Source organism: Orbicella franksi, chromosome 14 (assembly GCF_964199315.1).
Source record: "Orbicella franksi chromosome 14, jaOrbFran1.1, whole genome shotgun sequence".
NCBI classification, from domain to species: Eukaryota; Metazoa; Cnidaria; class Anthozoa; order Scleractinia; family Merulinidae; genus Orbicella; species Orbicella franksi.
Window position 1 is genome coordinate 14,558,931 of NC_138158.1, and position 22,412 is coordinate 14,581,342.

The window sequence follows — 22,412 nt, forward strand, 5'->3', positions numbered from 1 at the left end:
GCGACGGCATTTAAGGCCGCTTTCTACTCTCTTTTTAACTCTAAATCACTTAACATCAGCAAAGTGAAAACACATGTCAACGTTCCGATCTGTTTACATCTGAAGAATACACTCTATTCCTCTCTCCCCTCTCTCAGGATTAGTTTCTGACCTTGAGCAGATATGCAGGCCAAAATTACGCATGCATGGTGATGGCTGCTACCAGAGCCCTCCGTTTCTCCGACCACGTGACCAAAAGAAGCGGAGGCTCTGGGGATGAGAATGCTTTTTATCAAGCCGAAGAGTTGATAGCCCCGGTTGATGGCGCCTTTGGTATAACATGCCTCTGGATAAATTCACTCAAAATTTTCGCTCGTAAATTGATCTCTCGTAAGGGCTGCAGACCGACCCGTTGCGAAAACGGTTAAAAAGTCCTTTAGTGTTGGTCTACCGCGAACGGTGCGTTCGTTTGTATGTGATTTCATCGCCCTAGAAATCAAGGAATCCGTGCTAACTTTTCACGACGGCAACTTCTGTAAATTCCATGTGCTGTACGCATGCAGAGGTGACGCAAGCGCGTTAGAGACCAGACGGCGATTTGTGACTGAACGAGGAAAAGGAAAGAAAAAAACGGAGCCGAAATTTAAGCCCAGGCCTCACTGACCTCACTGCCTGGGTAATCGAGCAGTTAAGCATATTAAACATACGACAGGTGTGTGTATGAGCAGTATGTTCAGTCTTAATCAACTCTATAATTTCTTCAAAATAGGTTCCTAAAAACCCGGACCCTGCTTTGAATCTTCATGGTGCCCTTTTTAGAAAATTTGTAAAAACCGTGAAGCGACTGACGACATCGACTTCAATAAACTGTGGCTAAGCCAGGATAACAATATTGGATGTTAATAAATACATCCTGGTTATTTAGTCGGTCATATTCTTCGCTGCTTTGTCAGTGTTGTTTAGACTTGTCGTTACGACTACAAGTTTATGGACCAAAGCTTGCCTCAATAGCCCTTTTATGTCTTTCAGTATAGTCTAAAACGTTAATTAATGGCGTTTTGGTCAACCTCCAAGGGATTTCATTTGTTTAATCATATCCGAGTTGCTTGAGCTCCACCATATGCTTTTTAGAATGACAAGTCACAACAGCATTAGATGCAGGGACAACTTCCCTTCTATCCCGCATTTTAAGTTTTGATGACGTCACACAACCTTTTTTGGAAAACGTTTGTACGAAGACATTACGTGACAGCCTATCGCCTCTATACAAACTGGGTAGTTTATTGTGACCATATTTGCCAGAGTCATCCACATGCGAATGTCAAAAGTGGAACAATCCGTACGATTATACAGGAGAGAGTTATGGACTAACTATGAAGTGATATATAACGTTCGCTTTTCTGAGAGGAACTTAAATCAGCAAAAAGGATAAGGAACTTTTCAATGTCGACCGGACATCTCTTAATACGCATTCTGTTGAGTAAGTATAAACCAAATTTTCCATAATGTTTAGAACACCCAAGTGTTGCTCAAACTGGCGAATTATTTGCTTTTTTTCCTCTTGAAACTGAGTAGTTGTTAAATTGGTTTCTTGGTTTTTGAACCCGCTGATCAAGAATTTAACTTCTCAATAAAAATTGCCGAGTGCTGTTGCCGGCTCGTCAGGATTTTTGATTAATTTTTGACATCCTATTGACAGGGTTTTTTTGACAGCTGGGTTTCTGCTTGTTTCTCGAAAGTTCTACTTTGTTGTCACCAAACCACAAAATGTTTAAATACCTTAAATTGGTTACTGGATTAAGAAGTTTTGTTAATTTTCTCTTTGGAGCTAGCCAAAACAGGTATTTTTTTTTCGCCCACTGACATCGTTTCATAAAGGTTTTTGGGAGCTCTGCATTTACAGCAAGTTGACAAAAAGAACAAAAATGAGAGAGATCGATTATTCGACTACAAGCTTTATACTTTCGATCATACCAACAAAATAATAGTTATCAACGTAAAAATTTATGCGAGGGTAGTATGCAATCATATGTTTAACTTCAATCTTTCAGCGCTGACATGTCTTCCTTTGCATACATACATTCATACATACAAATTGAGATGGAAACTACAGTTACTCGAGTTTCACTACGCTTAAAGCGATCGTCAGATTGTGCGCATAGCGGCGGTTGAAACAAAATTTAAACTGACTCATGGAGGGCGCCCTCCATGAGTCAGTTTAAATTTTGTGTTGTGATTCGTAGAGTCTGTTTTAGTTGGCCACAAAAATGCTGTGGTTGGAGTCTCGACATTAACGTAAAGAACTGTAGTGGTTATTACGTTTATAAGTTACGGAGGATTCGTTGCAATCGTAGGTATTGCGGTAACGCCGGTGCTGGTAAGTTGCATTGATATGTTGTGTTAATATCTATCTCTGATTGGTTTAGAATATGTATTTTAGGCGAAAAGAAAAAGAATAAGCTCACACAATAAGCCTAAAAACAAATGAAGATGAGACAATATAGCTTACTGGCATAGTTTTCCCCGCTGGCTGTGAATAAACGATGCAGACCACGCTCAATGACAAACGTGGGATGAGATGAGACCGGGACCTGGTGATGAGTTGGTTGGTTGGGTGGTTTCCAAGTAGCTGCCGGGATCGAGTGTTGTTGTGTTACTTAATGTCAGAAATGGCCACTTTGCATAGCAAAATTGCTAAGTTTAAGGCCCCTGGCATTAAAGGGTAAGTTTATACGAATGTTTGAATTTTCGGCAAATTTAGAAGAGATCAATGGAAAATGTTGCTGGAGAGCAAGGTCTTGAACTTTTTTCACACAAATCTTGATATTTTAAAAACTCAAACCGTCATGAAATCTCATTATTGCCAGAAGGCTCAAAGTTGTCCATTTTCATGTTTTCAGCATGCCTTTTCCATTTCTGGCATTCTTTAACACTCCATAATTTTATGAATAGTAGGTCACGTGATGGCCTAGCTGCAAAGGGCCTATTGCAGAATCTAAATGATTTAAACTTATAAAACGGTTTGATACTTTGTAAAATTCTGAAATGCATGAAAGAGTGGATCATCTAAACACAAAAGATGAAATACCAAACAATAACAAAAAAAAAAACAGAGTTTTAGAACTAACGAAACGGTATGTTCCTATTTAAGTGGAAGGATGTAAAAATTACACAGTTCTGAGTGCAGAAGACTGCTCTCAGGGAGGTGCATCGCACAGTACTAGGACATGCCATAGAACTGGTTGGTACCGTTTCCAAGGAGCTTCGGGGGATAGAATAACAGACAAATGCGTTCCCAAAGGACACTGCGGTGTTGAGTACCAAGGTTGGCTTAATGGCTCGCACCCGACAGTCACCGAAGGCGCGGTAATTCGTAAGGTCTGTTTTACTGGTAATAATTCTTGCTGCCTTCGGAGAAGCCTAATTAAAGTGAAGAACTGCAGTTCTTATTACGTCTATGAGTTACAGAAGAACCCTAGATGCAAACGTCATTACTGTGGCAGTGCCAGTGCTGGTAAGTAGACTGGTTGCCCTCGTTGGATATTTTGGTCACAGGAATTGGCGAATACAATTATTTTGGTTTTCAAAAGAGGCTAGAACACGTTAGGTTCCCTTGGTTAACTGGTTAGTTTCGCCGTTCTCCATAAGTCTCAGAGCGAGGTTTTACCCAGAATCATTAGGAATTAAGCTTAAGCAATGAAGACATCGGCGACAAAGACAGCTCTTATATTTACCTTTGAATTTGGCAAATAAGTTCTCAAATGAATGCAGTTGTTACATGAAGTGCCGCAGATTACATGGAGTTGGTCGAATAAATCCTTGGTCATATCTGAGGACAGGATGGGGTCCTGCAGACGTAGTGGTCAAGGGGAACAGGAGCAAAGCAATAGTGGCTGAGTTTGCAGCGAAGACGTTACAACGGAAAATAAGTTGTAGTGTCACTCAGTTCCTAGCCACGGGTTTATAGTCTTTAATGTTTGAAAAAATATTAGCAAACAAGATAAACATTTGGTAAATTCTTCGTTCGAGCTAAGTAGCTGATTTAGATGGCGCCTATGTTAACATCAAGAGACTAAAAATACTCGTACTTTCCCTGGGGGGGATGCCGGTAAATCGCACGGTTGCCCAATAGCTTTTAATTAAGAGCGTGTCCATGAGAAAACAGAACCAGGCAGGAGGTGATACAGCTCAAAACACCGATTTCGCTCAAACTTCACACAAATTGAATGATTATGACAAAAATAGCAGGGGGACCCCTTCCAAAAAATGTCCATTTGATACCTATTTATTTATTTAACAAGAAAGGCTATGTGAAAATGAAATCCCCTGAGTCATGTTCTACAGTTATCAAATTCAAAGCGCAGTAATGATTTAAATTAGGAAATTTGATTCCTTGGATCTATTATGAAAAGATGCATATTCCGTAGTGTTGTAAATAAACTTTAATTCATGGCAAACATCTGCAATGAGCAACAACAAATTAAACACTCATAATTCTAACATGGATAGTACGATAGAAATGTCTCAAGTGCTTCCATTCGCCGAAGGTTGATTCGTAATCGATAGAAAAATTCTTAGCTAGATATTTCTTGCTCATTTTAAGTTATGGTAAGACAGGAAGGCTTTCGAGTCTTCCTGCCTGGTTATCTCATGGACACGCTCATAAGTCTACTCATTTGCTCACCTTGACGGAGAGATACACTTCTGAGAGTAAAGCATGCTGCCCAAGAAAAATGGACGAGTAGGTTCCAGTTCGCACCGCTCGATCTTGAGTCCAGCGAGTTAACCATGAATCCTGTTAACAGGAGGAGGAGGAGAGAGGGGGGGGGGGGGGGGGAGGGGGTACTCTTGTCCTTAGAACTTTATCTGAAGCTCAAAGAAAACACCTTTAATTGCTCAATATAAACTAGCGAAGTTTTATTGCCATTAGTTATATATTCTTGAAGCCCTCTAGGAATCGAAGATATGAAAGCGGATCCTGCAACCCTCCAGCAATAGAAGATCGAAAACAAAGCCACGGTTTCTCCCTAACAAATAAACAGCGAACAAGCGTTTTGACTTTTTTCGTTAATGAATTGCCGAAATTTCCTTAAAGATATCAATTTTAGAAAAAAATTACAGAACATGATGGTGAGTTAACGATCTTGTTATTGATGGCAGTGCTGAAGCCAGGTTTTCACAAAATCTTTAAGGATCGATTAATTTTACCGAGTTGTTGTTTGTCAGTAGCTTCTGTCGACCGAATTAGAGTTCATACCTAAATATCAGCCTAGTTTAAGTTTCATAGAGGTGATCAGCATTCTTTTTCATATATATTTTTATTACATACACGTCCATATTTTGATCGAGCTTACTTAGCTCTTAGGCGCTACGCGTATACGTTTAGTGTTGATTGATTGTTGTTGATGTTTCTGCTCGTCTTCGCTTTGGTAATTAGTTATTACGTAACATACTAACAGAGCAGTAATGTGACGTAATTATTCCCACGTCAGTTACAACAACATCAACAGAAAGTGACAAAAACAAAAGCAACAGCAACAACAGCATCAACAGTAACAGCAGCAGCATCAGAAACACGTGCAACTCAAAAGCAACAACAACAATAACAACAACAACAGCTATAACAACAGTAGAAACAGCAACAACAACATCATCAGCAACAACTGCAACAACAGCAGCAACAGCAACATTCGCAATAAAAGCAACAACAACATCTTCAGCAGCAACGACAACAACAACTGCAACAACAGCAAAACTAACAAAAACAACAACAACAAGAACAACAACGGCAACAACTGCATCAACAACAGCAGCAACATCAACAACTGCAACAACATCAAAAACAACAACAACAAAAGCATTGGTAAGTATTAACCGCAGGTGTTAATTACAACGTGGACTGTTGGTTACTTAACCCTTCCACGCTCTTTGTGTTTGTTCACATACATCAAATCACATAGAAGATCATGAATGTGACTTTCATCTTCTTCACCCAGGAGCAGAAATTCACTTCTGCATTGGACAAATTAGATGTCAGGCAAAACATCTCCTTGCAGGTTTCTATTCTTTTCGTTAATTTACTGGCCTATAATATGCTAACTGTGTTTGAGGTGATTTCTTAGATGAAATAATACCCCAAAACAATTTTATTTATTTTTTTTTAGGAGGCGGTTAGTTTATTTACAAACATCACCGAGCTGTATAAAAACATCGATATCGAGGATGTTCAAGATCAATCGCGAAGGGATTCTGTCTTTAGGATGTCAGTTAGCTTTGAGAGATTTTTGCTTAATTTTAGCAATCACCATCTCAGCGAATTAACGCCGCAAATAAGAATCGTTTCCAACAGCCTTGGTGAGTAGTCATGTCAATTTTATTTTTTTGTCTACGTTCGCAGCTACTCCCATGGCTAATGATCACAATCTCGATCAATCATTCATAATTTCACTCATCCAATCATTCATTCAATCAATCAATCAATCAATCAATCAATCAATCAATCAATCAATCAATCAATCAATCAATCAATCGATCGATTAAGCAAAAGCAAGTAAGCAAGCAAGCAAGAGGCAATCAATTAACAGTCACCCAATTAGTCAGTCCGTCAGTCAGTCAATCTGCATGTCCCTCAGTCCGTCAGTTACTCAGTCAGTCATTCATGTTTCAGTCATCGATTTTCATCTATTGGTTTCAAGCTGTATAATTGTGATCGCATTGTTTTAAACATGTATTTTGTGTGCATGTATCTTGTAATGTAAAAGTTATTGAATTTCATGTCCGCCTTACTTTACAGCTTTGGCTCTTCGGCGAGGCTCACGTCAAAATGCGACCGACTTTCTTTTCAAGGAACCTAAAAGAGAAGCCTTTATCGAAGTTCCCTCCGCTAATTTCAACGACAATGGTTTGTGTAGTTATTCTTTTCTACATCTACCTGAAAACGTTGCAAAAATAGGAGCGTTTCTACTTAATTTATGTTAATCCTTCTATTGTCTTACTGTTGCTTATAACATGCTTTCTAGCTAAAGTCACCTTCAACAGATCACGGCATTTACACTATGTCTACCAGGATAGTCTTCATTGTCCATTTCTGTAATGTAACGTTCTTTTTGTTTTAATCTAGAAACGGTCGTAGTTGGTATTGCGTACAACGAACTTCACGAGTTATTTGTAGCTAATCACTCCAATAGAGATGGACATGACAACTCCAGGTAACAGCTCAGAGAGCCGACATTGCAAGTGTAAACCAACTGCGATTTCGATGCAATTTTAATGCGATTTATTGCCGCGACCCGCCGCGATTGTATTTCAGCCTACGGAAACGGTAACTTTGAGCAGCAGTTTCTCTACACAGCAGGCGCGCTCTCTTTGAATACGTCACAAAAAAAGGTTTTTCCGCTCGGTTTGTTACTCTTTCTTTTGCTTTTGTCAAGGACGTGTAAATGTAGATAAAGACACTGTCCCAGTTCTCAATGAAGGCGAAAGAAAATAACATTAAGCTTGTATTCGAGCACTAAATGAAATTCCCCTCGGCTATCTTCCGAGGTTTATCTGAATTTCGTCCATGGCTTCAGTTTTCAGTTGTTTTTTTATTCTTCTAGTAATTACTGGTGATAATAATTTGGCACAACTCAAACTCACAAAAAATGTATTCTTAGAAAAAAATTACATCCTTAGGGGTCCGTCCTTGTTCATGATTGTCACTTTTCTCATCAGAATTCACCGCAAAATTGCATCAGGTTCTGATCACGATCGAAATTCCAAATCTCTTTAGAATCACACTGAAATCACAGCTGTTTTTTTTTTTGTTGTTTTGTTTTTTGTTGTTTTTTTACGCGCGATTTTGAATTTGCAGTTCCGGCGCGAAATAAATTGCATTGAATTGCGCGATAATAATCCTGTGTAAACGGGCTTAAAGTTATTGTTGTACATGTTCGACGAGTGACTGCTTAGTTAGCCGGAGTTTCAAGAGTAATCAGACCGTACATGTGAGACTAAAATACGTGGAAATCGCTTTGAAAGGCTCAAAAATTCAACAGCACGCACGAAGCGAGGGGAGGTCACTTTCTACTGTATTTATTTTCCGTACAGACAGGTACATTACATATAAACTCATAAAATTTACAGTGATTCGCAACAACGTATCACCATGCACGCCCCAGCAATAGCTTGCAAAACCTGTGTATAAGTTAAACTACTACATGTACATGAATCTGCTGCTCCAAAACTACGAGAAGTCGATTGGTTATCTTGGATTTTCATATTCATATTTTATGTAGAGGACTCGGTACCAAAATAGTGGCAGTCACGATGAATCCAAAGCCGGGAAAATTAATGGAGAACGTCGCCCTGAGTTTCAGGCACCTGAAGGTAACCACAAAAGCAAATGCTCTATGGTCGTTTTGCAGCCACTCAGTTAAAAAAGATTTGAAATTAAATCTGTTCTAAGCAGGTTGCAGACGGCAAGAGAGTCTGTGTGTTTTGGACTGGCGTCGGCGAAAGGAGGTGAGTATCAGGTGACAATTTTTAAGTAAAGATTTACGTGGTAGAATGTTGCTCGACACCGAGCAACAAGGGCACAGTGTAAGCAATAAGATTGTCATTTATATAAGCGATATGTTCGCTTATTCTCCTGAAGAAAGAAGGAATCAAAATATTGTGTTATCTTTTCTTTCCTTTCAAGTTGTGGAAATTCGGCATAGTGAGATAACGTAACACTTTGCTTACCATAATTTACATAATACACTTTGCACTGTGTTTTTCTTTTCCTCATGTAGTTATATAAGCTTATTATCTACGCCAGATGACTTAGGGCCAAGTCGCACTAGAGGACAGAACTGTTTACTTATGTCAAAAATCCGTCATCGCAATGAAAAACTAAGTGCGACCGGTTTGTTCCCCAAAGGACAAAATTTGGTCGCGGACGGACAAACTTGAGAGATGCTGTCGACTACCTCTGGAGCAGGCCAAATTGAGACAAATCTTAGAAACCAAAAGCGAGGGTGTTTTGATTCGGAAATGATTTGACAGGTGATATGTAGCAGAGTCTCTACGCGATAGACTTCGCGGTAAAATTCATCACGTTCTCATTTCGCAACAACATGAATCCCGGTGCGGGCGACCAATTTTTCCCGTACGAATTTCCACACCAGGATGGATCTATCCTTTGCCAGGCCCTTACATGTTTGATGGCGTGGTGTTTGTTCACAGATTTTGTTCGCAAGTGCGACTGTAGCTTTCCGGAAAAATATTTTGTCACTGGCCGATTTCAAGTCGGATTTGTCCAGAACAAATCTGAAATTGCCCTCCAGTGCGACTTGGCCCTTAACGTGGCAATGACCAACCCGAAAGCCTTATTAGCTACTTTGGTCATTACGCGCATTTTACTTGCCATTTATTGTAATTTTTGTTTCTGTGTTCTTGTATTGATTGTTATAGCAGTATGTAAGTAGTGCAAAACAATAAAAAAAAATTCGAAATCTGAATCGGTTTCCTTGAAGTCCTGACGGATGGTCTAGGGAAGGATGTCATGCTGTGAAATCGACGAGCAATGGAGAAGAAACGGAATGCAGTTGCAATCATTTGACTCACTTTGCTGTTCTATTTGACTATAGCGATGCCAACAGTGGGGTAAGATGTACCATGAAAATCACCGAACCATGGAATGGGCTGGAATTTTTATACATCGAACACTCCACCTTACAGTCAACTCACAGCAACACGTCGACCGGAATGTGGGCGGGTCAACAACAACAAAAAAAGTGGGAGTGGTCGATGTACAAAACTTCGAGTTCTTTTCGCGGTTCGGTAATTTTAGACTAATCTGTAGTTGGGTTTCGAGGTGGTACCCCCTGCAAGAAGTTGTCGTCACTGATCGAAGCGACGTGGATTGGATGTCTAGAAAACCCGAATAGGGAATATCGAATAGTCGCGAATAGCGAACAGCTAGTAGCCGCGAATAGCGAATAGCAAATAGTACGAATAGTGTGAATAGTCTCGAATAGTGAGAATAGTGTTGAACAGTCTCGAGTAGTGGCGAATAGTGGCAAATAGTGGCGAACCGTGGCAAATAGGGTACTAGTATCTCGCAGACAACCTCGCAGCAACGTAGGATGGGGTTTTCCCGCTAAAAAAAAGCACACTGCTTGTCAGGACAAAAGATGTATCTAAACGTAATTTCGTCTGTTTTAACCGCTGTAAAAGCGTAAATACGTCTTTATTAGATTGTCCTTGTGTTTTCTGTTTTCATAATTTCGGTGATGGACAGCCCTAGCCTGAGTCCAGAGAAGAAAAGATAATAAACTCACTGAAATTCTGTTGCTTATTAAGATAATTAATCAACGCAGGATATAAGATCTAAAGCGGTGACTATTGACGACTATTCGTCACTATTCGCCACTTTTCGGGACTATTCGCTATTCGCTATCGGCGACTATTCGCTATTCGCTATTTGGGTTTTCCAGACACCCACATGGATTTGATACTGCAGTAATTGGATGGCATATCTAACTCACTTTTATCCGTTCAACAGTTCGCCGGTATCCTTGTATAGTCCCTAATGTATAGAGACGCTCTAAAATTAAAGTGCCTCAAAATACAGCTCACTGACCGCCGTGAGTCTTTGTGTGTTCCGACACGGACTTTCCACCCATACTCAACCTACAAGCAAATTGGGTAGCCGCGCCTATTGTAATTCCAAAATTGTTTTTTGCCTAAATTCTAGGAACATTGTCTATTAACAGTTCTGCAGGTATGAGGAAATGTTAAAAAAAAATAGTCAAATCTTTATGTTGTAATATCTTGTTTCTTTCTTTTTTGCTAATTTATAAACTGGAAGCTTACAAAGACGGATGAGAAGATATTGAGGATTCTTACTTACGTGGGATTAGCTCTCTCCATAACAGGAGTAACTATGACTATAATAGCATATGCGATTCTCACGTGAGTAAGAGAATAACTAAACAAATACCTAGAACGTTTACAAAGGTACTGTCTGCATGTTCCTAAATAAGATGAATTACATGTTTAACATTTGAAGTATTTGAGTAGATCTAGACAGAAACTAGATCGTCTAACACCCTGGACATACGCCTGACCATACCTTTTTGCCGCTTATCAACTGGTCAGCGCTTTTTCGTTGAATGTAATATTTTAGTAGGTTGAATGAAATATCTTTTCTTATTTACCGTATTTTTGAATCTTTATAGCATTTCTGAATGTATTTATTGCTATTATAGTATTTCTATTTGTATTTTTCGTTTATATTGCAACTGAAAAAGCCACTTAGGGAGCGTCAATAAAGTGTGTATGTATGTATATACCTTAGACTCACCCAGGCTCTGCCTAGTTTCGCTCTAGTGTTGGAATCGTGTGTTCTAAGACATGATGCCTGACACAGTTAACTCAAAATAATGCAAAACTTTGGGAATTACTAATGGAAAAGTTTCACAATATTGAAAAAAATTATTTGGAAGATTGGTATAAATGTTTTGCCATTAAAAAGTTGGGTCCCTCCCCCCCCTCTCCCACACACAATTTTCCGCGCGGTTCGCCTCTTGGCTCATTTGTCCTGACAGAAAAGGCCTTATCACCCATGGTAGTCGAGGTCTAACAGTAAGCTTTTAAATTATTCACATTTGGCGTTTTGCTAAGTTAATAAAGATGGTGAATTTTAAGCTCGGTAATGAAATGTGAAGGTGAATTAATCAACATGACTCGAGCGTGGGACAAAGAAAAATTCTGAGTCCCCGACAGGAATCGAACCTATGACCTCCCGAACACCGGGCGGGCGCTCTATCCACTGAGTTCCTAGAGCTCATGGAGAGCAAGGTCATTTAACTGAGTTCATATATGATAGGTGTCCTGCATACTGCTAGGATCAACGCTATCGAATTCATCATGAGTAGTGATAAGTTAATAAAGATGGTGAATTTTAAGCTCGGTAATGAAATGTGAACGTGAATTAACTTATCACTACTCACGATGAATTCGATAGCGCTGATCCTAGCAGTATGCAGGACACCTATCACATATGAACTCAGTTAAATGACCTTGCTCTCCATGAGTTCTCGGAGCTCAGTGGATAGAGCGCTCGCCCGGTGTTCGGGAGGTCATGGGTTCGATTCCTGTCGGGGACTCAGAATTTTTCTTTGTCCCACGCTCGTGTCATGCTGATTAATTCACCTTCACATTTGGCGTTTTGTTTTGCTTTTCTTTTTCCGATCAGCGATGTGCATCAGCCTCTATCCCAAATCAGAATGAGTCTGGCTGGATCCCTCGGAACTGGACAGATACTATTTCTTTCCGGAATTGGAGCCACAGAAAACATGGTAAGAAGCCTTTTGAAGGTCAGAATTAAAGGTTAGAGTGGTGGCTAAGCTGTGAGAGGATGTAAACACCATGAAGTGACGACTCAATGTACACTATTAGCTACTATATCAATATCTAATGTACTGGGCTACATTACAGGGTGCTTGTGTTACAGTAGCCGCGCTTCTGCAGTACTTTCTGATGGCAGCTTTCTGTTGGATGCTCGCCGAGGGAATGTACCTTTACTTGCTGGTTGTAAAGGTTTACAACATCGAAAACAAGATGCGCATGCATCACGTGATGTCATGGGGTAAGTTCTTGAGCACCTTTTAGCTTCAGTATCTGTTCTGCTACACTCTTGCAATCTGTTTCCCCTCAATATCCTTCTACCGCAGGTTTTCCCGCTGTCATTGTCGCCATATCGCTGAGCATTGCTGCAGGAAAAGATGGAATCTATAGTTTTGTCGATGATGATTAGTAAGCGCTTTGCAAACGTTTCCGTTCCTCCTCTTTTATTTACTGCATTCTGTCACGATTTCAGAACTTGAGGTCCTATGTATCAATTGTTATATTTTTACTTTTGCTTTAAGCTGCTGGATGTCTTCGCATAACAATCTGATTTGGACGTTTGTCGCAATCGTGTTGGGCATTCAAACCGTAAGTAAAACGACTGCCTAGTTAGTCTTCTTGACTTGAAATGCATCGAATCATTGTAATAAAGTTCAATAGATAATGATGTTTTCGGTTGAGGCGTGATATGCCTTAACAGATGCCGTATATAGAGATTTATTCATAAAACTTAAGCCAAAATCCATGTTCTGTTTTCTTTCTTTAGTTCAACTTGTTGATATTAGTTCGGGTCGTAAAGGAAATTACCTCAATGCAGCCAACAACAGGAGATAATAATATTCACCAGATACGGTAAGAAGAACATTTACCGAAAAGGAACATAGTTTGCTTAACTCTCACAACAAGAATTAGCTCAGCAACGTTTGATACAATCCATGCTTCTAATTTTTTTTTTTTTTTTCTGATGTTTACTGAACATTTAGAAATGAATTTTTCTTCACTAATGTAATAGACCATATTTGTTTTCTCGGTATTGAACTGGAACTAGCTTGCAGTGGAGGTTCATGAGGGGAAATATCATTAAAAAGGGACAAATGCTATTTGCGTTTGAAAATACTCCCCGCATTAGCCATTAGCCTCAGTTGCAAGCCAGTTCCAATCCAATACCGAGAACACGAATATGGTCTATTTATATTGAGAGAGTAACGCGGTTGATTTACATCCCAAAAAATATTTGGAAGATAGGTTTTTTTTTTCTTTCGTACATGTATGTGCATTATTATATCGCTTATTCAATGCAATGAAATCGAAAATTTGTGATGCGTCTACGTGCCATCAACTCATTGTCATTATTATCATCTTTTTGCAGACTTGGCATCAAAGCATGCTTGGTAATTAGTCCTTTGCTTGGGATCACGTGGTTGTTTGGTCTTTTGACGCCATTGCACAAAGCTTTCATCTACATTTTTACTATCCTCAACTCTACTCAGGTGAGTTATTTGTTCCTACAGTTCAATTGCCTTTGCACTCCTAAATGCATTTTTAATTAATGGTTTGATATAGATTTTGTTTTCGACAAAAATCGCTTTCCCGACATGTACCTTTAATTACAACTGTGTGTAATCTTGTGTGTTTGCTGTTTTTAAATGAGAAATTATTATACTTGATAACGATAAGTCTTACTGCTCTCAGTCAGTATTTGAAAACAATTGATTGTCGGTATACCAAGGTCTTGAAAAAAGTTTTTATCTTGGTCTACCTAAATGCGTGTATGATTTGTTTATTTTAATACCTTTGTTTTGAAGAGGCTCTTGATTTTTCTCCTACACTGTGCAAGAAACAACCAGGTGAGAGGATTCTGAAGACAGTCAGGAAAATAAATTTCTTCAAACAGTTCATCTGTTATCTGTGATTCAGTATCACTTTTGGCGCAGTGTAGCCCACTACGTAGAGGCTTATTGGACTTGTCACGCAATCTTCCTCGAGATTGTGTAACGAAGCTCAGATCTAGACCGTGACAGTATGAACTCAAAATAGGCTAGCCGTCGAGAAAACTAGTTAACTCCATTTTTTTCCTCTCAGCAAGGAAGTTCCCTCACCGGCAATTTCCCAGCATTGTCGGATTGTCGGAAAAAACTAGTCGAGACACTGGGAATACATAAAAGAAATAACGGAAATCTCACTTGCCTCGGGTTAACTAATCAAGTGCAGTTTTGATCCCTGGAGGGACTGGGAACGAATTCGACTAGTTTGTGAATAGCTAACCAAACAACACGTTATAAAGCAAAGTGCAACTGAAACAAAAGTAAGAGACATTTTTTCTCAATCAATTCTGTTGTTTTATTAAATCTGCAGTTTAGAAGAGAGCGGTTCAAAAGAAAGCTAAATGTGATTCTTCCAGCAGTAAACGATCCACGCCCTTCCAGGAAAACTTCAATGGTCAATCCAAGTGTTGTCGGCACGGCGGAAATAATTGAATTGCGGTCATGTAGCGGCGTGTTTGAGCTGAAGGAGCAGTGAAGAGGAAACTTTCAGCTACTCTAGTATAACCCTATGGCTAATGAGCTTAGTTTGTTCTTCAAACTGATTATCAACGAGTTTTCCTGTTATCTAAATGATAAATAACTAAGTTTTCCAACCTAAGTAGCGTAGTAGTAAAGAACAAGTTGTGTTAAAATATGTTTATTGTTTTTGCTACCGAGTGCTGAAGCAAGCTTTTATTTTGTTCTTAGGAATGAGGCAAGATTTCGTTTGGATTCTATCTCTGTTAGTTTTAACGGGCGTCAGTGTTATATCTGATAGCTTGTGTTCCTCAAGTTTAATACGAACAGTAGTACCGGAAACGTTCTCTATAAACGTTTAACTAGTCTAGCATTCTACGTAGTGTTCGAACATTGAAATGTTGTTGTTAATAGTGCTCAGTGCACTAAGCTAGACCTAGTTAGTTGACCGGCATCCCACTTAAACTGAAGGAGTTAAACTAGGGTCTCTAACAAGAAACAAATTTCAGCTCTTCGTGAAAAAAGAAAAAAAAAAGTTTTCGGGTTTTTCTTTCTTTTGTCTTATTAGACAGCTTCTAGTCTGATAAGTAATAGATCACGATGAAGCTTTTGATAATTATACGGTTCAACTATGTACAAAGCTTAATTACTGAACAGTTCAGCCATTTGCAGAGGTAAACCCGCTTAGTTTACCTGTAACTCATTTGCACGATGCCCAATAAGGTCAAAATTGCCTTTCGTGGCTTTTACATTTAAGTCTGTATACGAGTCAAGTGGCCCATCAGGACGGAGTGTATCCCGGTTTCTCTCACATGAAGCGACTTGAAGTATTCGTACCCCTCAAGATGGTATTTCAAAACTGTGCCAGATCAAGGTATGCCCTCTGCCGGGAGCCCACGCCTCTACCTAATGGCACCATTCATTAGAGAATACTAGTCACTTCATAGTGGGATTACTTCCTACTCCCCCGGCGGCTGGCTGGTTATAACTGTTCTAGTGTTACAGCTTTTCTAGTGTTAAACGTAAGTTGCATTATGCATGTCCGAAATAGATTGTAAATATTGATATCACTTTTTGTTTGGGAGACCAGTAATATAAAAACAATAAAAACCAAAATGTTACATTGGTACTTTCCATTCGAATATCGATCGAATAGCCGTACACATGTAAATCATAAAAGGATCCCTGAAAATCTAAGACAAATATTAATGAAAGTTACTTTAGCTTGAGAAGTACTTCATGTGAGTTGCAATAACTATAATCTTACTGGCAATGCCAAGGTTTTATTTACCTTATCACTCTGAGGGCTAGATTTGAGTAAGAGTGTAAGGTTTTGTAACAATGTGCCCGAGATTAGTGTTGTTAATTTCATTGGTGTAGACCTGGATAAATTCTACACGTAGAGGAGATACGAGGGGAAAAAAGTAGTCTGAAAAATTAAAACTAACGGAGAACCTACTTAGCCTAAATTGGCAATAACTACTCCAGTATACAAGAACCAATTTTGCCAGACACGCGGGTTTTTACTGTAACGCCTAAGCGTTCGACCCAAATCCAACTCTTTATTTTAGGCAAAGAAAAAGTTATTTCTTCCTCCGTACAAGGAAGATTTTAAAACGGTTCTTTTTGGCGCTACCACAAAACAAAACGAAACAAAAAAAACCCTCTTCGTTCGCTTTGATTTGTCATTGCTTTGTTGATAGGAAATTTGCAATGGAAGTAATAACCATTTCGTGGATTACACGATACTGATTGGCCGATATATGGCTATTCCAAAAAGGAATACCTGGAAACCTCAGATCATTCGATATGACGAGGAAAGCGTTATGGAAAGAACTCGACAAGGGTTGAAACCTCCCGCAATGTTTTCTGTCAAGTACCGTCAAAAAGTTCCAAAACCCCAACAGCCCTCACGCCTATGGATAGAAGTCTATGTAGGAAAAAAAAAAAATTCTACTTTTATCTGATTGTTGGAAGAAGCCTCTAGACCCCCAGAGAAGCGGTCTGGCTGGCCAGGCCCTACAATTCTTGGCTGGCTGGATGAACCTAGCGTCACTCTGCTACTAAAATCAACATTACAATAACGAAGCTGTGGACAAAAAGGCTATTGTTTCCACAAAAAATTTACCACGTTAACAATTTAACGTAAATGTAAACGTGAGGTGCACAATTGTTTTTTATTGTCTTTATGTTTATTTTATTTAAATTATCATTATTTCAGAGTATTTTAATGATCTCGACTCAAAAACAAACAAACAAAAAAAAAACAATTTGGGTCGCATTTTTAGTGATGCACACAACTTTGTCACTTCAATCTCAAGCAGCTTCAGAGTTGTGCATAGTTAGGAAGCAGTTCTTGTCATTAGCAGTTAGGCATATCAAACATACGGCAGGTGTGAGCATGAGCAGTATGTACAGTCTAAGTTGGCTCTATGAATTCTTCAAGAAAGGATTCGTAAAAACCCGAACCCTGCTTTGAATCTTCATGGTTGTTGTTGTTTTTTAGAAAATTTGTAAAAACCATGAAGCGACTGACGACATCGACTTCAATAAACTGTGGCTAAGCCAGGATAACAACATTGGATGTCAGTTAACACATCCTATTTATTTAGTCAGCCATATTCTTCGCTGCTTTGTCAGTGTTGTTTGGACTTGTCGTTACGACTACAAGTTTATGGACCAATTCTTGCCTCAAAAGCCCTTTTAAACATTAATTAATGGCGTTTTAGTCAATCTCCAAGGCATTTCATTTGTTTAATCATATCCGAGTTGCTTGAGCTCCATCATATGTTCTTTAGAATGACAAGTCACGCCAGTATTAGATGCTAATTCAGGGACAACTTCCCTTCTATCCCGCATTTTAAGTTTCGATGACGTCACACAACCTTTATTGGAAAACGTTTGTACGAAGACATTACATGACAGCCTATCTCCTCTATACAAACTGGCTAGTTTATTGTGATCATCTTTGCCAGAGTCACCCACATGCGAATGTCAAAAGTGGAGCAATCCGTACAATTATACAGGAGAGAGCCATGGACTAACTATGAAGTGATATACAACGTTCGTTTTTTCTGAGAGGAACTTAAATCAGCAAAAAGGATAAGGAACTTTTCGATGTCGACCGGACATCTGTTAGCACGCATTCTGTTGAGTAAGTATAAATCAAATTTTCCATAATGTTTAGAACACGGTAGTGTTGTTCAAAGTGGCGAATCATTTGCTTTTTTTTCCTCTGGAAACTGAGTAGTTGTTAAATTAATTTGTTGGTTTTTGAATTCACTGGTCAAGAAGTTAACTTCCTGATGAGGATTGCCGAGTACTGTTGCTGGCACGTCAGAATTTTTGATTAAGTTTTGACATCCTATTGACAAGATTTTTGACAGCTGGGTTTCAACTTGTTTCTCGAATTGAAAGTTCTACTTTGTTGTCACGAAACCACAAAATGTTAAAATATCTTAAATTGGTTACTGGATTAAGAAGTTTTGATAATTTTCTTGTTATGATAAGTTGGTTGTCCTGGGTAAGGTATTGTTAGGTGATCTTGAGGACCACGTACGGTGTAAAAGTATTGCAATTAACTCTTGAAGTTGAAGCGAGCAGATGTGTATTTTCTCATACCCATAATATTTCTCTTTGGAGATAAGCAAAACAGGTATTTTCTTCGCCCACTGACATCGTTTCATAAAGGTTTTTTGGGGCTCTGCATTTACAGCAAGTTGACAAAAAGAACAAAAAAGAGAGAGACGGATTATTCGACTACAAGCTTTATACTTTCGATCATACCAACAAAATAATAATTATAAACATAATAATTTATGCGAAGGTAGTACGCTATTATACGTTTAACTTCAATCCTTCAGCGCTGACATGTCTATCTTTGCATACATACATTCATACTTACAAACTTTATTCGTCCCGAAACGGCTTTTCGGAATAAAGGTATCTTTCTTTTAAATTTAATCTCTCTTCCCCTTTTCTCAAAGTTCCCGTATGAGTACAGTTATGTTTATTCTAGACTACAGGTGAATGCTATGCTAATATGGTTCAGTGCCAAAATTCTCTTTCTTAGCTATTAAGGTTCATTTTCACATAATTTGTAAAATTAAAATTTTCTACCAATCTTTGTCCACAGAAAACTCTTTCCAACCTTAGCTTGAATTTGACAAAACTAAAAGATTGTCGTCAAGGATTATTTGGTGTAGTTTCCGAGCAGGTGACAAAGTATTCTCCGGGCAAAAACTTACGGTACGGGAGCGAGAGGGAGGGGAGGGAGGGGGAGTCTCCAGCCCCCCAGTTTCAGAAATTGTTGAAATTTTTCGGGCAAATCGCTGATGATTTGGGCAGAAGTACTCGGGAGAAGACATTCGAAAAGTCAAGGCCAGGCTCGAAGGATACTTTCTCTGACGTTTGCCTTGTAAAACCTGAACGGAGTTGAGGTCAAATGACTTGAGGATCCAGTTATTCTGCTTTGAATGCCAACTATCGTCTAATAGTGTATCGTGGAAATCCACGAGATGGATATTATTTCCATCAACTAAACAATAACAAAAGAATCAAAGCAAACGATGACCAAGACTTTTGTTTTTTTTTTGTAGTGGCTCTGAAAAGAGCCGTTTTGAATGGCTCCACAAAGACTGACCGTTTTAAAATTTTCTTGGATTTTTCGTACGAGGAAGAATTAACTGTTTCTTTTATAGGTTTCAGACTTTACTATGCTGTGAGGTCATGAAGTATGCGAGGTTTCAAAATAACGTTTTTTTGGAATGATAGCAGGTCCATTTGATGTGAGAATTGTGAACGTTTTTGTTATCACTGCGATTCGAGTGCGTTGAAACAACACTCTTGATGAACGCTTTCGAGCGTTGTGCAAACCGAAAGTGCCCGCACGCCTATGTTCATTTATTTCTGGCTTTAAAATTATGGAGAAAATAGTTTCGAGACATTATGTTCATCTTTATAACTCACCACTTCTTTAAGATATTTTGATCTAATGTCTGACTGGGTTTTATGTTTTGAATTCTCTACGGGAAATTAGTGTGAAATATAAATCGTATCAAGAAATAAGGCGAAAAAAGTATGCATTGTTTCAAAAACGCTTGTTTAATTAAATCCTTAAACCAGTTAATAGTGTCGAGTTGCCTTACATGGTTTTAGATTTGGTCTGTTTCTACATTTTATCGTCAAATACACAAAAGGAAAAGAAGTAAAAATGGAAGCTGCCATGATGGAAATTATTTTACAATTCTGAATTAATAAGCTAAGTTAAGTCAGCTTAGTTCTAAAAGATTGTAATTCTGCTTGTCCTAAAGTATTTGTCACTTCTAAATAATCCTAATCATGATCACTTGTTAAGACAGGACTTCATTTAACAAAGAAATTTTTCTCCTTTGGATAACGAGTACATTTCTCGAGAACAAATATTCTGTCAGATGGGAAATAAACAGCCGACAGCCTGTCATCCTGAAAACGTCGACTGGAAAGACTGTAGTCTAGCAGCAAAATCGTACACGGTCAACATGTATTTTACTGTTGTATTTCTGATAATAATGAGCAGAGGTGTTAGAAATAAGCAGTAGTTATAAGCAGCGTGATTAATAATTTAACTTTTATAAAATATTTCAGCAACTACATGTACCATCTTGCTACTGCGAAGCACCGGTAACATATCAGAAGCAGGTAACGATGATATCTTGAAAATTATGTGGCAGTAGCGCCGAGCAAAAAAAAAAAAAAAAAAAAGATACTACCCTGCTAGGAATAAAGTTCTGTTTCTTTGAGTTCCGCTAGTTCAGTTCTCCTTGCGAAGAAGAGACAAGCATTCAAGACACAGTATTGAGGGACAGATATTATGCAATTGATGCAAGATTTACCAAAAAGAAAGGAAAAATAAAGATCGATTTTATTTTATTTTATTTATTTCTTTATTTAACTTTTTTTGCTTGCTATATAGGACAGAGCTGGATATTTGTTTTCTAACTCCAAACAAGTAGAGGTAGCCACGTTTGCGTTATTTCAAAAGACAGTGGAGATTTCAAAAGAGAAACTTTATTACACAACACTGATCTAAATTCGTAAAGATAAAAGAAAACACATGTACTTGATAAAGGTGTAGCGAAGTATTTCAGAATAGAGATGTTAAAGACACAACGAGTCACAACAAAGAAAATGCTAAAAAATAAACCTGAACACATGAGATACACGTACCAAACAGTAAGTACGATTTTGTTACGATTATGACTAACCGGTATGTTTTTTTTTGTATGTTTTTTTTTTTTTCTTTTTAACTTTAATTTAAAGTTGATGGCTGTACAAATTACACAGTTCTAAGTGAAGCAGACCGCGCTCAAGGAAACGCATTTCCGCCGTATTTGAGAAGCAATAAGGACCTTGTAACTGGTTGGTACCGTTTCCAAGGAGCTGCTGGGGATCGGATAGCGCACAAATGTGTTCTTATGTGGAGCTGCGGCACTAGATATCCAGTTTGGCTTTTTGGTGCACACCCAACTGTCGCCGAGGATGTGGTGACACGTGAAGTCTGCTATAACACGAAAGATAACTGCTGCTGGAGGAATCAATCTATTGAAGTGAAGAACTGTAGTAGTTATTACGTGTATAAGTTACAGAAGATGCCTTTATTGGCGATGCCTTATTTGAGGGTGCCTTTATTGCGGTATTGCGGCAATGCTGGTGTTTGTAAGTTGCATTCATTTCATGATAGCAGGGCCGTAGCCAGAAAAAAGTTATGATTGAGGCAACGTCCATGGTAAAATTATATTCCTAGGTATTAAGGGTGTTTATGATGACTACAGACAACAAAAACGAAAAAGAAAAGAAAAAAAAAACTAACTAACTAACTAACAAACAAACAAACAAACAAACAAAAAAGACTGAGGCATGTAAGTGCCTCGGTTTGCCTCTTACTAGCTAGGACACTGGATAGGATGTCGTAATAGCGGGATCTAAGTGACTTAAAGTAAGCAGGCATGTAAGACCATATGGCAAGCCTGTGCAGAAAAAAGATATATCCTAAACAAAGAATATAGTTTTTGGCTAGCTATAACTGAACAGTATGTTTCTATTTAAAGTGGATGGCTGTGCAAATTACACCGTTCTGAATGAAACAGACCGTGCTCAAGGATATGAATTAACGCCGCATCCAAGATGCGATGACAAACTGGTAGCTGGTTGGTACCGTTTCCAAGGAGATGCTGGGGATCGGATCCCGGACAAATGTGTTCTCATTGAACGCTGCGGTACTAGACATCCAGGTTGGCTTTCTGGTGCACACCCAACTGTCATGGAAGGTGTTGTGACTCGTAGAGTCTGTTTTAGCTCGCGACAAAAATGCTGTGGCTGGAGTCTCAACATTAACGTAAAGAACTGCAGTGGTTATTACGTTTATAACTTACGGAAGACGCCATCCTGCAATCGTAGGTATTGCGGTAACGCCGGTACTGGTAAGTTGCATTAATATGTTATGTTAATATCTAATTCTGATTGGTGTAGAATATGTATTTTAAACAAAACGAAAAAGAATAAGCTCAACCAACAAGC

General features: G+C 38.7%; 2 protein-coding genes across 2 annotated transcripts; both read left to right on the forward strand.

Moving 5' to 3' along the window:
- The first annotated feature begins 3,145 nt into the window (after positions 1-3,145).
- LOC145467349 (adhesion G protein-coupled receptor L4-like) lies at positions 3,146-14,279 on the forward strand. Its single transcript, XM_081450900.1, has 17 exons — positions 3,146-3,493; positions 5,472-5,842; positions 5,976-6,035; positions 6,144-6,333; positions 6,773-6,880; positions 7,100-7,187; positions 8,256-8,346; positions 8,429-8,481; positions 9,477-9,606; positions 10,814-10,917; positions 12,203-12,305; positions 12,445-12,595; positions 12,681-12,762; positions 12,876-12,942; positions 13,121-13,206; positions 13,724-13,844; positions 14,160-14,279. The coding sequence occupies exons 4-17, from the start codon at positions 6,240-6,242 to the stop codon at positions 14,214-14,216; spliced, it is 1,335 nt and encodes a 444-aa protein (XP_081307026.1). The 5' UTR covers positions 3,146-3,493; positions 5,472-5,842; positions 5,976-6,035; positions 6,144-6,239; the 3' UTR covers positions 14,217-14,279.
- Positions 14,280-16,618: 2,339 nt separating this feature from the next.
- LOC145467247 (uncharacterized) lies at positions 16,619-22,329 on the forward strand. Its single transcript, XM_081450798.1, has 4 exons — positions 16,619-16,789; positions 17,362-17,440; positions 21,156-21,551; positions 21,944-22,329. Exons 1-4 carry the CDS (start codon positions 16,619-16,621, stop codon positions 22,327-22,329), a joined length of 1,032 nt encoding a protein of 343 aa, XP_081306924.1.
- Positions 22,330-22,412: the final 83 nt, after the last annotated feature.

Coding starts and splice junctions, on each gene's coding strand:
- LOC145467247 (XM_081450798.1), top strand. CDS start 16,619: ATGGCTATTCCAAAAAGGAATACCTGGAAACCTCAGATCATTCGATAT. Junction 16,790..17,361: donor GCCTATGGATAGAAGTCTAT/GTAGGAAAAAAA, acceptor GTTGTTTTTTAG/AAAATTTGTAAAAACCATGA. Junction 17,441..21,155: donor CCAGGATAACAACATTGGAT/GTCAGTTAACAC, acceptor TTTAATTTAAAG/TTGATGGCTGTACAAATTAC.
- LOC145467349 (XM_081450900.1), top strand. CDS start 6,240: ATGTCAGTTAGCTTTGAGAGATTTTTGCTTAATTTTAGCAATCACCAT. Junction 6,881..7,099: donor CGCTAATTTCAACGACAATG/GTTTGTGTAGTT, acceptor GTTTTAATCTAG/AAACGGTCGTAGTTGGTATT. Junction 13,207..13,723: donor AATAATATTCACCAGATACG/GTAAGAAGAACA, acceptor ATCTTTTTGCAG/ACTTGGCATCAAAGCATGCT.